This window comes from Littorina saxatilis, unplaced genomic scaffold (assembly GCF_037325665.1).
Source record: "Littorina saxatilis isolate snail1 unplaced genomic scaffold, US_GU_Lsax_2.0 scaffold_2371, whole genome shotgun sequence".
Lineage (NCBI taxonomy): Eukaryota > Metazoa > Mollusca > Gastropoda > Littorinimorpha > Littorinidae > Littorina > Littorina saxatilis.
The window spans coordinates 1-16,168 of NW_027129202.1; the positions used below are offsets into that span (position 1 = coordinate 1).

The 16,168-nt window shown below is 43.9% G+C and overlaps 1 protein-coding gene across 1 annotated transcript; it reads right to left on the reverse strand.

Annotated features, from left to right (window-relative positions):
• Window positions 1-8,211: 8,211 nt before the first annotated feature.
• LOC138957475 (F-box/LRR-repeat protein 20-like) lies at window positions 8,212-11,949 on the reverse strand (the record flags this gene model as incomplete). Its single annotated transcript, XM_070328596.1, has 6 exons — window positions 11,806-11,949; window positions 10,866-10,920; window positions 10,311-10,385; window positions 9,777-9,871; window positions 8,998-9,066; window positions 8,212-8,307 (listed from the first exon to the last, which is right to left on the reverse strand). Coding segments are annotated over exons 1-6 (521 nt in total), but the record flags the coding sequence as incomplete, so codon positions are not given.
• Window positions 11,950-16,168: the final 4,219 nt, after the last annotated feature.

The window sequence follows — 16,168 nt, forward strand, 5'->3', positions numbered from 1 at the left end:
AAAGACAAAAAGGACGCCGCCGCAGCCAAAGCCGCCTCGCCTCCACCACCCATTGAAGGCGAAGACGCCGCCAAATCACCACCTCCCCCACATCACCTTCAGGAAAGAAAGTGGGCACACCAGATTATGACTTGCATATTTTACAAAGGTAAAGGAAGGATTGAATGTCCGCAGTGAGTGGAACAAAGCAGAGACCCAAAAATATGTTGCCCAAGGACTGAGAAGGAGCAATTGAAGATGGTTGGTTGGTTGGTTTTTGGGGTTTAATGTCTCTTCAGCAGATGCTAGCTGCTATTCGAGACCGATGCAGTTATTTTCTTTTCCCTTCATATGGCAAGTTCTACGTTTCAGACTATTTACATTCAAATCTATCACTGTAAAAGAAGGTTCTAAAAATTACTAATTTTCACTTCTGGTACTTTAAATCTTGTAAAAAATCTTGATCTCTTTTAAAAAGTTAAAAATCTTGTCCGGGGGAACATCCCGGAATAAAACCTTCAGTGTTTCCGCATTGTAGTGTTTGTCTCGAAATTCTTGAACGTCTACACATTTTGTGAGAACATGTTCTAATGTCCATGGTTCGTCACATCCAAAAACAATATGGTGGATCTTCACCTTTCAGCAGATACGAATGTGTAATGTGACTGTGCCCAATGTGTAAGCGACAGAGAACTGTCTCTTCTTTCCTGTTGAGGCGACATTGGGGTAAGCTGTCCGACAGCTGGGGGACGATCTTATGAAGTTTATTTTCTTCACATTCGTCCCATTCACTCTGCCATAGGTACTTTATGTACATGTTGGTGCGAGTTCTGAAATCTGAATGCTTTGTGTGTTTGTCAGTGATGAGTCTTTCTCTGGCTTCTTTAGCAGCTTGATCAGCTGCAGAGTTGCCTCTAATTCCAACATGGGATGGCACCCATGCAAACACAATCCTTTTGCCTTCTTCAATCAGAGATGCATGTAGCTCTTGGATTTCGACAACAGTGGGTGATCTAGCTGAGTTCTCTCACGGCGGTAAGAGCCGATAGGGAATCCGACAGAATCAGGAAGTCTTTCTTTTTTGACTGATATACCTGTTTCAGAGCTAGCTGTAAAGCTTTCAACTCTGCAGAAAATACAGAACTGTCATCCGGAAGACGGGCCGAAAAGGCCCTATCGAGTTTAGGACCTGTGACAGAAGCTGATGCCACTTTACTTTCAGCTTTGGACCCATCAGTGTATATTCGTTGATGGGAAGGAAACTCGGTACAGAACTGGCTAAAACACTGTTTAAAAATCAAATCATTTGTCTCTGACTTCTTTAACCTTGTCAGATCGAGTCGAACAACTGGATCTGGCAATGTCCATGGAGGTGTTTCTGTCCATCGATTTTCACTAACATGATCGAGTTTTATCTTTGATTCGGCCAGATGTGACTGAATCCGAGAAGACAGAGGTGCTCGATCATTTGGGTGACTTTCAAAAAATTCAGAGCATTGTGGTTGAAATACGCATTGGTAGGCTGGATTTGTAGGCATAGCTTTCAGTTTCAACACATAATTTAGGGTGAGTTTCAGGCGTCGCAGCCTCAGAGAGGGTTCTTTGGCCTCAAAATATAAGGACTGTACTGGAGACGTCCTGAAAGCTCCCAGACAAAGACGTATACCCTGGTGGTGTATTGTGTCTAATAGCCTTAGGTTGGATTTTGCGGCTCCACCATAGACGACACAACCATAGTCCAACTTGGATCGGATTAAAGCACGGTAAAGTCTGAGTAGGACTGTGCGGTCAGCACCCCAGTCCGTATGAGAAACCACTTTCAATACATCCAGAGCTTTCAGACATGATGTTCTCAGATACTGGATATGTTTAAGGAATGTTAATCGACGGTCAAAGGTCAGTCCTAGGAATTTAAATTCTTCAACAACCTGGACAGGATTACCATTCAGGACCAGAGAGGGTTCTGGCATGGCTCCCCTTTGTTTGCAAAGATGCATACAGACAGTTTTGCTGGTGGAAAATTTGAAACCGTTCTCTGTTACCCATTTTTGCACCTTGTCTATACATAATTGAAGCTGCCTTTCCACTCTATGTAGGGATTTGCCACGCACACAAAGTGCAAAGTCATCAACAAACACTGGGACAGGCTGATCTTTCTTAACCCAGTGTGGGATTTTCAGTGGGGCGACCACCCCAACCCAGCGCGTCCCCGGGTGGCGGATAGGGGAACGGTCTTCAGATATGGAGATCAGCCGCTTGCGGCCGCGGACCAAACTGGCTCCGGGTGGGATCCCGGAAAATCCTCCCCCCTGTGCTCTCAGGGTAGGACGTACGGGCCATGAGCTAAGGGTGAGGTAACCCCGACAGAAAACCCCGAATGCTGAAGACGGAGGACCCGGGCCGCACGGCGCATTCTAACAAACCACGGGTACACGCACTTACGCAAATGATGACACAATCAACCAGCACAGATGGAAATGGCGCTCGCCCATTGAGGACCCCCCAGGGTGGAGCAGCGTCGGGTCCCATGCCTCAAAGGACCCAGCCCCAACTACTGGAGGTCCCTCCCGTCCGTCTTGTCACGCCAGGGGACGCGGGAGGAAAGTGACTGGCACCACCACAACCAGGAAGAAACCCAGTCAGCAGCGACCTTTTCAGGTCATGCACTGGAACGCAGAAAGTATCCTGAACAAGAAGACAGAGTTGGAGCATATCCTGCATGAGAAGAACATCAACATCTGCTGTATTCAGGAGACGCACCTGACACCCAAAAGTCCTTCAAAGTGAGAGGCTACCAATGCCTTAGGTCCGACAGAACAGACCGAAGCAAAGGAGGAATCCTGACCCTCATCAGGAACAACATCAATGCCTGTTTGATAGAAACGCACATGGAGGACTCCGAATATCAGGTGATTCGAATCCAGACGAAGACATCAGAATTCCATCTTGTCAACTTCTACTGCCCCAATGATAGACACCTCGCCCTTGACACGATCCCCGCAAAGGCCTCCAACTTCATCGTGGTGGGTGACTTCAACAGTCATTCACAGAGTTGGGGATATGACCACCTGGATCGGAGAGGAGAAGAGGTGGAGAACTGGCAGGACGACAAAGGTCTCATCCTTTTGAACAGTCCCTTTGACTGCCCTACATTCTATTCCAGAAGATGGCACACTACATCAACTCCTGACCTAGCCTTCTGCACGGAAGACATGCACCAGCTAACCAGCAGAGAGGTCGGAGAACAGCTAGGTGGAAGTGACCATCGGCCAGTCTTTTTGACCCTGGGCATGGAGTCCTGCACTGAAGCTTCCTTCCCACGGTGGAACTACAAAAGAGCGAACTGGTTCCTCTTTAGACACCGCACCAGCGAACTCACCAAAGACATCAGAGTCGAGGGTCGAGACATCAACATGGTGGCGAAGGACTTCAACATGAGCATCCTCAGAGCAGCGCGTGAGTCCATTCCCAGGGGTGCCAGGAGAGACTATAAGCCCTACTGGAGCAATGAATTGCAGGAACTGGATGATGATCTGGCAGACGCCAGAAGGGAAGCAGAAGTCAACCCGTCACAAAACAACAACATCCGCCTCCAGGAAGCCAAAGCCAAATTTCTCAAAAAGAAGCTACAGGCAAGACGGAGAAGCTGGCAAGAGAAGACAAGCTCTCTGAACCTTGAGAAGGATGGCAGAAAGCTCTGGAGGCTCACCAAGCAGTTGAATGATGAGAACACCAGCAGAGGAAAGATCACATTAGAAGAGAACGGGAAGGTGCTAACTGGAAAGCATGCTGCCAACCAATTTGCTGAAAGCTATGCAGCTGAGAGCAACCTCCATGTTAGCCCTGAGAAACAGAGAGAAGCAAGAAGAGAGAAAAGAGAGAGACCTTCCAGACAGTCGACAGTGGACGCCATGAGTCAACCACTCACACTCCACGAGCTGCACTCAGCTCTGAAAAAGTCAAAGGCGAAGAAGTCCCCTGGCCCAGACGGCATCACCAACGAGATGCTAACCCACCTTGGTAGTGCAGCAGAGAACAAGCTACTCGAGGTCTTCAACAGCAGCTGGCAAGAAGGATCGCTACCACAACTCTGGCGAGAAGCGATCATGATCCCCATCTTAAAAAAAAGGGAAGGATCCAAAGAAGGCCACCAGCTATCGCCCAATCAGCCTCACCAGCTGTGTTGTGAAGACCCTTGAGAGAATTGTGAACGAGCGCCTCAGGTGGTACCTGGAATCCAGGAACCTCCTCGCCCCTGAACAAGCTGGATTCCGACAGTTCCGCAGCACTGAAGATCAGGTCACTTACCTGGCGCAAGAAGTTGAAGATGCCTTTCAGGAACAGAAGCTGGTCTTCGTCACCTGGATAGATCTTCAGAAGGCCTTTGACAAGGTCTGGAAAGATGGACTCCTTGTAAAACTGCTGAGGAAAGGCGTGTCCAGCAACATGTACCAGTGGATTCGCTCTTACCTCTATAACCGCAGGGCAAGAGTTAACGTCGACCAGACCAAAAGCAAGAAGTTCCTCCTTCGTCATGGCGTCCCTCAGGGCGGAGTCCTCTCCCCAACACTCTTCCTTCTCTTCATCGACGATCTGGTGTCTGAGATGCCCAAGGGGATCAAAGCTGCTCTCTACGCAGACGACCTTGTGATCTGGTGCAAGGAGGAGCACGCAAGTACTGCCACCTACAGAATGCAGCAAGCGGCAGATAGGCTGAACGCATGGGCAGAAGATTGGTGCGTCTCCATCAACAAGGAGAAATCCTCCACCACCCTATTCACACTGTCGCCAAAGCAGAAAGCCGGAACCATTAGGCTTGGTGGAACTCCTCTGAGAGAGGATGAAGAAGCAACGTACCTTGGTGTCACCTTTGATAGACGGCAGACCTGGAAACCACACATTGCACAGGCAGAGACGAAGGCCCGGCGCAAGCTAGCCATACTCAGGAAGCTGGCAGGTACCACCTGGGGAGCGAACGAGAAGATACTGAAGACAGTATACCAGGGAACAATCAGACCCCACCTCGAGTACGGCTCCACAGCGTGGTCAACCTCAGCCAAGACAAACCTGCAGACCCTTGACCGTGTGCAAAACCAGGCCCTCCGACTCATCACCGGTGCAATGAAATCCACGCCCATCAAGGAAATGGAGAAGCTTACCACCATCCAACCCCTCTGTCAGAGAAGAGAAGCCAAGACTATGGTACAGGCCGAGAAGCTCAAGTGCCTACCCGACCACCCCATGAAGCACAGACTGAGCAACCTCACCAAGAACCGGCTTAAACGGAGCAGTTTTGTACACGAGAGCAAGAGACTTTCTCGACAGTACAGGGAAGTCCTTCCACAGAACACTCTACCTCTGACTCAAGAAGAAGAGGAAACCCCCAAGGCAACAGAGAAACCAGGCATCCAGATCTGCACCAGTGTTCCACATGTTACCTCAGGAGAAGATCAGAATGACACAGCTCGACAGGCTCTCACCTTAGCCCTGATCGACGAACAGTACCCAAAAAGAGGCGTGGATCCATGTATACACCGATGGATCAGCAACTAACGCCGTGCTCAATGGAGGTGCAGGCATTCTCATCCAGTTCCCTGGGGGACATACAGCTACATCCAGCGTTGCCACTGGCAAACACTGCACAAACTATAAAGCAGAAGCAGAAGCTCTCATGCAGGCCGCCTCCTTTGTTCAGGACTCCGCAGACCCTTGCTACCAAGTTGTCTTCTCTCGGACGCCCTTTCAGTCCTTCAGGCCCTAGAGAACGACAAACTCCCACAGCTGGCCAAAGCATTACAGATGGTCAGACAAACCAGAAGAGTTGTCCTCCAGTGGATACCAGCACACTGTGGGATACCAGGAAATGAAAGGGCAGATGAGCTGGCAAAAGAAGGAGCCGTGGAAGACCAACCTGAAAACAGTGTCAGCTTTAGTGAGCAGAAGACAATCATCAAGGCATTGATGAGGCCAAGGACAAACAGAGATGACTACCACACAATGTCCAGAGGAGCAGCAAGTCAACCTCATCAGACTGCGTACTGGCCACAACAGGCTCAATGCTCACATGAACCGAAAGTTCAAGCTGGCGCCATCACCAACCTGTGCCTGCGGTCAAGAGGACCAAACAGCGGAACACATCTTACAGCGATGTCCCTTACTAGATGAGGAACGAAAAGAAGTGTGGCCGTCACCAACTCCCTTGCAGACCAAACTATACGGCAGTCGACAGGAGTTGGAGAAAACGACAACATTTATCACCAGTGCTGGACTGATTGTGTAACCTCTGCGAACGCCAAGAAGAAGAAGAGAAGATCAACAAACAAGGATGACTCGGATCCTTTCAGTACTGCCTTAACTATGTTATTGATTTTGATGTTGAACAACATGGGTGATAGAATGCTTCCTTGAGGAACACCCATCTCTTGTTGACAGAACTCTGATAGGTTGGGACCGACCCGTACTGTAAAAAATCGATTACTTAGAAATCCTTCCACAAAAACAGGGAGACGTCCACGAAAACCCATTTCATGCAAATCAGCTAAAATACCGTGTTTCCAGGTCGTGTCGTAAGCCTTCTCGAGGTCAAAAAATATAGCTAGTACATGTTCAGATCTCGCAAAGGCCTCTCGAACGAAGGTCTCAAAACGTACCAAATGATCAGTGGTGCTGTGTCCCTTTCGGAAGCCACATTGCACATCACTTAAGAGGTTTTGTTTTTCTAGGTACCACACCATCCTAGCGTTGACCAATCGCTCCATGGTTTTACACAGACAGCTGGTCAAGGCTATCGGACGGTAGTTGCTGGGGTTTGTATGATCTTTACCTGGTTTTGGAATGGGGACAATCATCGCTTCTTGCCATGAAGGTGGAAAGGATCCACTCTCCCATATGTGGTTAAAAACCTTCAGCAAGACCAGAAGACAACTTTCTGGTAGGTGTGTGAGGAACTGATAATGTATTCCGTCCAGCCCCGTTGCTGAGTTGTTGCATTTTTGTAAGGCTTGTTTGAGTTCAGTTATACTGAACAACTTGTTGTAGTTCTCCTCATTCTGAGATGAGAAGTTTATGGGTTTACGTTCTTGGGTGGCTTTGATTTTTTGAAAATCTGTGCAGTAATTTTCTGTTGATGAGTTTTTTTCCATTGTTGAAGCCAGAACGTTTGCTACTTCATTCTTTTGGGTTATAAGGGATCCATTTACCACAAGGTGGTTAATTGATGCAGATCCCTTTTTCCCTTTGATTTTACGAATAGCATTCCAAACTTTACTTGATGATACCTTAGAGTTTAAGTTTGAGCAAAAAGACCTCCAGGATGTTCTTTTAGAATGTTTTATGACAGTGCGACTCTTAGCGCGAAATCTGAAGAAAGTCAACTTCTTGCTAAGGGTCGGGCATCTGTAGAACCTGTGTAGACTTCTCTTTCGCTCAGATCGGGCTTCTTGGCATTCTTTATTAAACCATGGCACTTTAATGCGGTTGTTTGAAGATGTTTTTGGGATGTACTCAGTGGCAATGTCTTGTAGAGTGTTTGTAAAAATAGATGATGGGTCGTCACTTCCATCAAAGACAGTGTCTTCTGTGAGTTGGACAGAACATTCGGCAGTAAAAGACAGCCAGTTTGCCTTGTTCAGGTTCCATCTCTGGGGGAAGCTTCTTCCAATCCATCTATTTGAGACATCAAGATAGGGAAATGATCGCTACCACATGTGTCATCATAGACTTTAAATTCAAAGTCTAGAACAAGAGAGGTGTCGCAAATAACTAGATCTAGTATGGACTTGCATCCTGTTGCTGGATGGAGATATGTTGGTACTCCATCGTTTAAAACGCATAGATTACGCATCATGATATGTCTAAGTATTTCACATTTTCACAGCCAGTACTGAAAAAGGGAGAAACTATCTGCGTAAGCGCACTTGTAAAATGACACAACAGTTAGTTTTTAAACCAATTACTGCAAAATAGTAATAATATCTGTGTAAATGTCGTTACATGTGGAACAATTATGCACAATGATATGTCAATGTCAGCAAATATGTGACCAAAAGTCCAGTTCCATCTGAAAATGATTTTGATCATCTAAAACCTGATAACATCCAAAAATTGCAAATCATCCAACACTTTCAATGCCTTCCATACTGATTTTCTCTGTTGTCATGCACAGTTTTCTCCCCTTGCATGGCAGACACACAAGCTGGGGGCAAATTACTGGCAGCTGTCAATCACTCTCACCTGATGTATTGCAGTGACGTGTCAGTAAGGTTGGGACAGGAACTGACATCCAGTTTTCGCAGCCGGTGACTGTATTGACCTAAACTCTTGCATGTCCTGGAAAGCATCAAACAACAGGGATCCATTTAGACGGATCCATTCAAAATAGTACAAGGCAAGTTCAGCTACCGAGTTCAGTGACTGTGAAGTCATAAACTCTCACATGAACACACTGAAACACGTACCATAGTAAGAATCCCTCATCTATTCAGACCGGAACACAACATTCTCTTCAGTTTCATTAGTCAGTGAATGCCGCGATGTACGTCCTCTATTTTAGCTAAGTACTAGTTCAACCTACTACAGTAAAATGTATTTCAAACTTTTATATCGGTAGATGCAAGCAGTGAAGACAAAGATCAGCCGTGAGGTATTATAACTGACCTCGCAGGGGGATTAAGGATTTTCAGATTCACAAATAAGTGTTGACCGCAGCTTGTTTAAACCACAGTCAAAATAAATAACACTTAGAGCTAGAGATTAGTGGCCACTGATGCTAGCTAACTCAGTCACAAAACAAAGCTTAATTACAACCCCATGATCCCATCAAATCTTGTCATCCTTTATTCTGTTGGTTAAACTGTTGGTTCACAGTGTACACTGACTCCCACACTGACTCACACGCACACACACACACACATGCACCCACACACACACACACCCACCCACACGCACACTCACACACACTCACACACACACACACACACACACACACACACACACACACACGTAAGATGAAATACTCACGCATCAGTTATCTTTTTACAGTTGTTCAGAATGAGGGTCTCTATATTTTTGCACTGTTCAGCAAATATACTGGAAATACAAACAAGAAAGCACAATAAGTAAGTTGTCTCTGTCCCACAAATTAACAAATGAAAACATAATCGCACAGCTCAAGAATACAGCAAAGATGATGAACACACCCTTATGAATAATACAAAAGATGCACATAAAAAAGACATTAATTTTACACCCAGCACAACCTTGAAAATATTGTGTTCATTCTTTACGTACCAGAACATGCCATGCACAATTTACCAAACACTTCAGTACATATATATACAATAACAGATTGGCTTCTACCTCAAATATCCTAGAAGTTCACAGCTACATGTACTTAGTTTTGTAACTGCATGAGCGCACCATTAAAACACCAAAACTTCAGCATACAGCTTTTGCTTCTAACTCATGAACTCTAGAAGTTTAGGTAGTAAGTTCTGTACCCAATTGCACAAAACACACAAATTATGTTTGAAGGCAAAGCCATTCAAACGCAAGTACAGTACTAAACACAAAAGTTTACAAGAGAAAAACAGGAAAAAACAGTAGTCAAACCAAATCAACTGTAGTGACAACTCTCTAAAGCCGACAAGTGTCTCTCAGCCATTGAATGTTTGAGCTATACATCTCAGCAGAACCTCTACAGAACAGCTGCTGTCAAACAGGGGAGGGCAGCTACTACCTTGCCTTTACCTTAGTGTGGCAGTAAAGTAAAAGAAAGGAAGAAAGGAAAAGTGTTATACCCTAAGGCATGATCTGTGATGACTTGACAGCCTTTTAGACTGAGTGACTTGAGGAACCCTCCACATCTCTTGGACAGGTTTTCTACCACAGGGCCCTGAAACACAGTTAATACATTCAATAATATACTGTTTACATAAATTATGATAATGCATGATTTTTGTTGTTTCCGCTGAAAGACTGAAGATGATAGTGATTACGTGAGTGTGTTTGTGTGTGTGTGTATGTGTGAGTGAGTGAGTGAGAGTGTGTGTGTGTGTGTGTGTGTGTGTGTGTGTGTGTGTGTGTGTGTGTGTGTGTGTGTGTGTGTGTGTGTGTGTGTGTGCATGTGTGCGAGTGTGTGTGTGCGAGTGTGTGTGTGTGAGTGCATGTGTGCGTGCGTGCGTGTGTGTGCATGTGTGTGTGTGCATGCGTGCATGTCTGCATGCCATCAGCAAGCATGCGTACGTCTGTGCATGCTTGAGTGTCTACATACATGCATGTGTGTGTGTGTGTGTCTGTCTGTCGGTGACATATTGCTTATGTATTTAAATTACCTCTACATCTTTCTGGAACTCAAAGAGGTCAACTCTCTGCCAGTTGCTTCCATCTAGGGCCAGGAGGTTCCATGTCTGTCGGGGAATATCAAACTTTTTTAAGAACAATAACCAAAAGACACAGCATAAACAATGTAGCCATGGGTATAGCTTTGTGCAAACAAAAGTGCAGATGCATGCATGCACACACACATACATGTATACGCAAACACACACCATCTCCTGCCAAGATCCAGACTCCACCTTAATAAACTGGACGCAGGAATAACAAACATCTAAATAAAAACTATAATGAAAGAAAACAATTTAAGAAACTAAAACTACTTACACTGAAACCAAAACAAAAACTTTAATTTAAACTCCTCACACAAAATTGTCTCCGACACAATAAAAGGTAAAATTAACCAATTTTCCTATGATATGATATTGCCCAACAAAATTAGCTGATCAAATAGAAATTAATTTCTAAAATGCCAAATTATCAATCCAGAATGGAAAAAAAACCAATGTACATATCTGATTGTAATCCTGGAAATTAATGCTCGCACCACTCACCTTACACACTTGTGCACATCGACACAAGGTGACCACGTCCAGAAAGGAAAATATTCTACAACAGAAGTAGGCAGACTGCGATGTACAAACCAATCACTTTACTCGAATTTGTCTCCACCTTCATCGAGACTTATATCTCTCTCTCACTCACCTCTCCCCCCAACCCCATCCCTCGATCCTCCCCCCCCCCCCTCATACCCCTCTCCACCCCACCCCCCAATCTCTGCCCCCCCCCCCCCCCCCCCCACCTTTTAACACTCTGTTTCTTGTTCACCCTATCAGTATCACTGTGTTTGTGCTTATGTTGTATGTGTATTTAAAAATGTATGTTCAATTTCTGATAGTGTACCAGTAATGTAACACTAACAGTATCAGTCAACTATTTATATGAAACATGTCCCCATTATCATGTCAAATCTTGTCATCCCTCATTGATTTGGTAAAACTGTTGGTTCACAATGCAAACACACACACACACACACACACACACACACACACACACACACTCTCACTCTATGCATTAATTTCATCTCTCCCTCTCCCTCAAACACACACACACACACACACTGTGACATTTATATAGACACACATGCGCACACACACACACAAACTCTCACACTCTCTCTCTCTCTCTCATTTTACACTTTTTATCATTGGAAATTGTACTTAAAATGCAGTATGACAATTTATTTTTAAATTTGTATCTGTATGTATATACAGTTAAAATGTATTAAGTTTGATGTGATAGTTCTTTAATTATATTGTTTTCTGTTCTAAGTGTTGACCCTATATTAGGGTGAGGGCTGGATGTAAAAAAGCAATATTCTTGCTTATCTATTACCCTCGATAATAAAGATTTTGTCTTGTCTTGTCTTGTCCCTCACTAGCTCTCTTTCTCTCTCAGAATAGATCCAAAAAGAACAAACCAACTGGAACCTACCTGAGAACCAATTCTTTGGGCAACTTTTTGTTGATATAGCTGTCATCATCATAGGTGAAGTGAGAGCCCTGAAGAGACACACAAACAAAAGAACCAGTCAATATTTTTGCTACTAGATTAATCTTTATCATGCAGCTGGTTCAATATTTATTTTTCTCATTTTTATTTCCAGAACTTTATTGTCCCATCGCTGGGAAATTTGGGTCGCTTCCTCTCAGTGGAAAGCTAGCAGCAACTGTGCCAATACCCAGGTCACCCGTGTGCGTGTTTAGGTGTATTATAATCAGCCACCCGCCCTTATGGCAGAATGACCAATGTCTTTTACGTGCCACAGTGGTGACATGGGGCTAGAACATGCATGGATACCGTCTCTGAGTCTGCACAATAAGTTGACCTGTGTCTGGCCTGGCCCGGATTCGAACCCGAGACCATGGGATCACAAATCCATGGAGTGCTCTACCAACTGATCAGCTACCGGGCCTCTTTCCATTCATTTGCAATCCTATGGAGTAGATCAGCTACCGGGCCTCTTTCCATTCATTTGCAATCCTATGGAGTATTGTTTGGATTAATGATAAACACGGACCAGCTGTATGAATCCTGTGCCATAATTAGTTTTGCTGTTAGGTAAATGCGGCTCAATATTTATTGCAATCCCACAGAGCGTCTCAGCTGACAATGAATATATGACAATGTGAGTTGTGAGCCAGCTGAAACAACAAAAGATCATTTAGCCAAAATAATTGCTGAAAAGGTACATTTTAATATCATATAATTCATGTGCATCCACGTTGAACAATATATGGTACGTAATAACACCATGGCAATAAGTGATAACAATATAACAGGTTATTTTTTGTCTCACTTTTTATGAGGCGCAGGAAAATTAAAAAATGACTGGTTCTGATTGTGACTGTTAGCTGAGCTATAAAGTGTACAAATTTATCCTACATTCATTTTATTCGTCAATCTGTACTATTAATAGACACCTCACAGCCGTTATGCATTTTTGGATCTTTTCCTGTGGTTTTATTCATGGGTTGTTGTTTTCTTCATAGGGACGTTGACAGTCACCTGAGTTATCAAGAGACATTAAAACTCTGATTCACAGTCAGTTGTACCAGCCTCCTTGGCCCTCACCCTCACTGAGACCCGGCGGCCACCCATTGATTGATCCAACCTCCTACTAGTGTGCATGACAGTACTGCATGTGCCTAAATGGTCGAAACTGAGATTTGTTTGAGATTTCAACCCGATTCCTACCCAGTTGTTGCGTGCATCAGGTTCCCACCCAGCTGGGCACTAATCATTCTCATGCACACCACCCCTGTATAATCAACGGTAGTCTTCACAACAGGGACACTGATCGTAACACTTAAGTGTCATGTGCCTAGTGTCAATCACTGATGACTTACAGTGCAACAGACACAGACTTTGGTGTTAGAACAATTATAAAACACAGCTGTCTGCCCGGGCTACACAAAACCTCACAGAACGTGTACTTCAGTGGCAATTATTAAGTGCGCTTTGCTCTTATTTGCTTCTCAGGTTTCAGACATGCAGCTTTTCAGGAGAAGAACAAAACTGATTATTTGTATCATGAAATAAGTGTTCATATTTGTACCTGGTATATGAATAGAAAGATAAAAGAATATTCAATCATGCATTGTCTGCAATCGTATTTAAGATATTAGTTTTCATGGAGAAATTGATTTATTTAGTCTAATTAAGCTAAATAAAAAAACATGACAATCGCCAAGAATCGAGTTAAGCCAACATTCCACGATGACATCGGTTTCCTGCATGGAACGTCTCAGCATGTTTAATTCCTTGGGCATTGTTGGTTAAACTTTAAGTATAAGTATACATGTTTTATAAATGGATGTTGGGAGTCCTTATATAATTAATACAAGAACTGAAGAAGATACTAACGCACTCCCGTGTTTACAAAGTGTAGTTTGCCCACAATCGATGTCAAACGCACCAAAAGACCATATAATGATGATACGTCACCATGCGCGGACCATAATACATGCATTACAGCTTGTTCTAGCCTCTGAAAAAGTGAGGATGTCAACAAAGCCGCGGTGTTCTCTCCCCGGCTTGCATCAACGTTACATGTGTGGCCAAATCTATAAATAGGACGATCCAGATCAAAATGAAAATTCAAATATCTCAACATTTAAGGGGTCCTAGACCACAATATTTTGCAGGGAACTTAATTTAGTCTGTCTCCAGCTGTTGGTAAAGCAATTAGCGTGTATAGTCATCGAGTACATATGGCTTTAATGGTAAAGGGGCCATGACTGAGATAACATCACTGATACATCAGTCACTTACACTCACTGTTATAAGTGCTTTATAAACTCCGGCCTTGAGACCAGCGAAAAGCTGTTCCTCAATTAGCATATATAAATTTGCAGGTGGCCTAGCTGTCATAACACCAGGGGGTATTAGTATTGTTTAATACTGGACAAATAGACAAAAGAAAGTGTGGTGTCCTCTCATCAGGGGCATCACAATCGCAGGGTGTATGGAAGTGCAACTTAATTAAGGCCTCGGTGCAAAAACACAGCATGACTAAATGTATACCCATGCAGTCATCTGTCAAAACATACAAGCCAATGTCAATCCCCACGCATTCATGATGACATTTACGACTTGCAACTTAATTGGTGTTGTACGTAGTATAATGGACAGACTCGATCATCATAGGGCAGTGACAACTATTTTCCTGATCATACATACCCTGACTGCCATTCCTGATCTAATTACGCTGAGGATTTCCTGACTCAATCCTTTCCTGATTTCCTTTACCTCAAACTTGGAAAAGCGTTCTAACTGAAATGGTCTTAATTGCATGACAGCAAATCAAGTCCCCTGTGGTATTCCTGCACTGGTAACATGACCCCCCCCCCCCCCCAAACCTCACAAACCTGAGCCACCCCCCATCCACACGCACACACTGTGCACACACACCCCGCACCCACCAAACCTCACGAAGTCTGCAAAAATAAAGACTTTCTGAACACTAGAGTGAGCTTTTGCATGTCAACAAAAACTAAACCAAATTCATCCTCTATGAAACTGCGGTACATAATTATTACTATTTAAACTTACACTGATGTCCATGAATAAACGACAGTCTTCATGTTTTCAATGATTTCACAAAAACAAAGTCATTCCTGCACAATCTATATCTCGGTGAAAGAGCAATCCACGGAAAATGGATTGTAATAAAGATATAAACAGTACTTTCTATTTTAAGAGTAAAACAAAGCCAGATTCTGAATTACATACCGCAAATACATCTTAGAAAAGTCGTTTATAACCTGCATGCATGAGCCTAAACACAGGAGTCAGCAATGTGTACTCCATTTTGATTACTCTATAAATAAATGCCTTCATTAAGCCATTCAAAATCAAAGTTCAAGGGAGCACACAGCCTGTTGGAAACCATAACAACAATCCAGAACCAAAATAAATCTGATGCACTGTGCTTTAAGAAAGAGAGGAAAAATGAAAGTCTGAAGGCTGAACCAGTTATTGATCCACAAGGCAAACTTCTTCACTAGAAGTGTGCACTGAGATTGCAGAGTCTGCAGTGTTTTAACTTTGTTTTTGCTCTTTCCCTGGAGGAGGGGTTAGAATTGAACAGTGAGTACATGGGTGCAGTAGTCTAGTGGTTAAGACATCAGCCTTCGACGTTAAGGTTCGATGCCCAATTCCGCCTGGTGGGATATTAGTATTACTTATTATGGGAGACTTTTCAGAATTCCCACGCCAACTAATAGTAATACTAATATTTGCAGACCTGCTATTTATAATAGTGCCTTAGTTATCCCCCTGCAATTAACATGCAAGCAGACCAAGTATACCCACAGAAACAAATTCCTGCATCCATGTCTGAGTTTGGTGAGTTACAGAAACACGAAAAAGTGCCCTGCACGCAGCATCCTCCAAAACAGAGTAATAACTGCATCACAATATGGTGAAAACAGTACTACCATACCAGTACTACAGTGAATCAATACGATTCTTAGGGATGGAGAGCCAAAGGCACGTTAGTAAAATAAAATCAATTCACAACCAGGTACAGGGTTACATTAGCTAACATGAAAATGAACAATCACAGAAAAAAACCAGCAACCATGCAGTGCATGACAATTTCTAGTCTCTCAATATACAGGGGCGCCTGCAAATTGTGATCAAGTCCCTCCCATGTGGGGACACCTCCAGTGACAGGATGGCTCGATCGTCCCTTTGTCTATTAATTATCTTGACCAAAATGTACCTGTCAATGTTAAATATATAAGACACTGGCCTGCCACAATAAAGGAACATTCTTGGCTCAGGTCCAAGG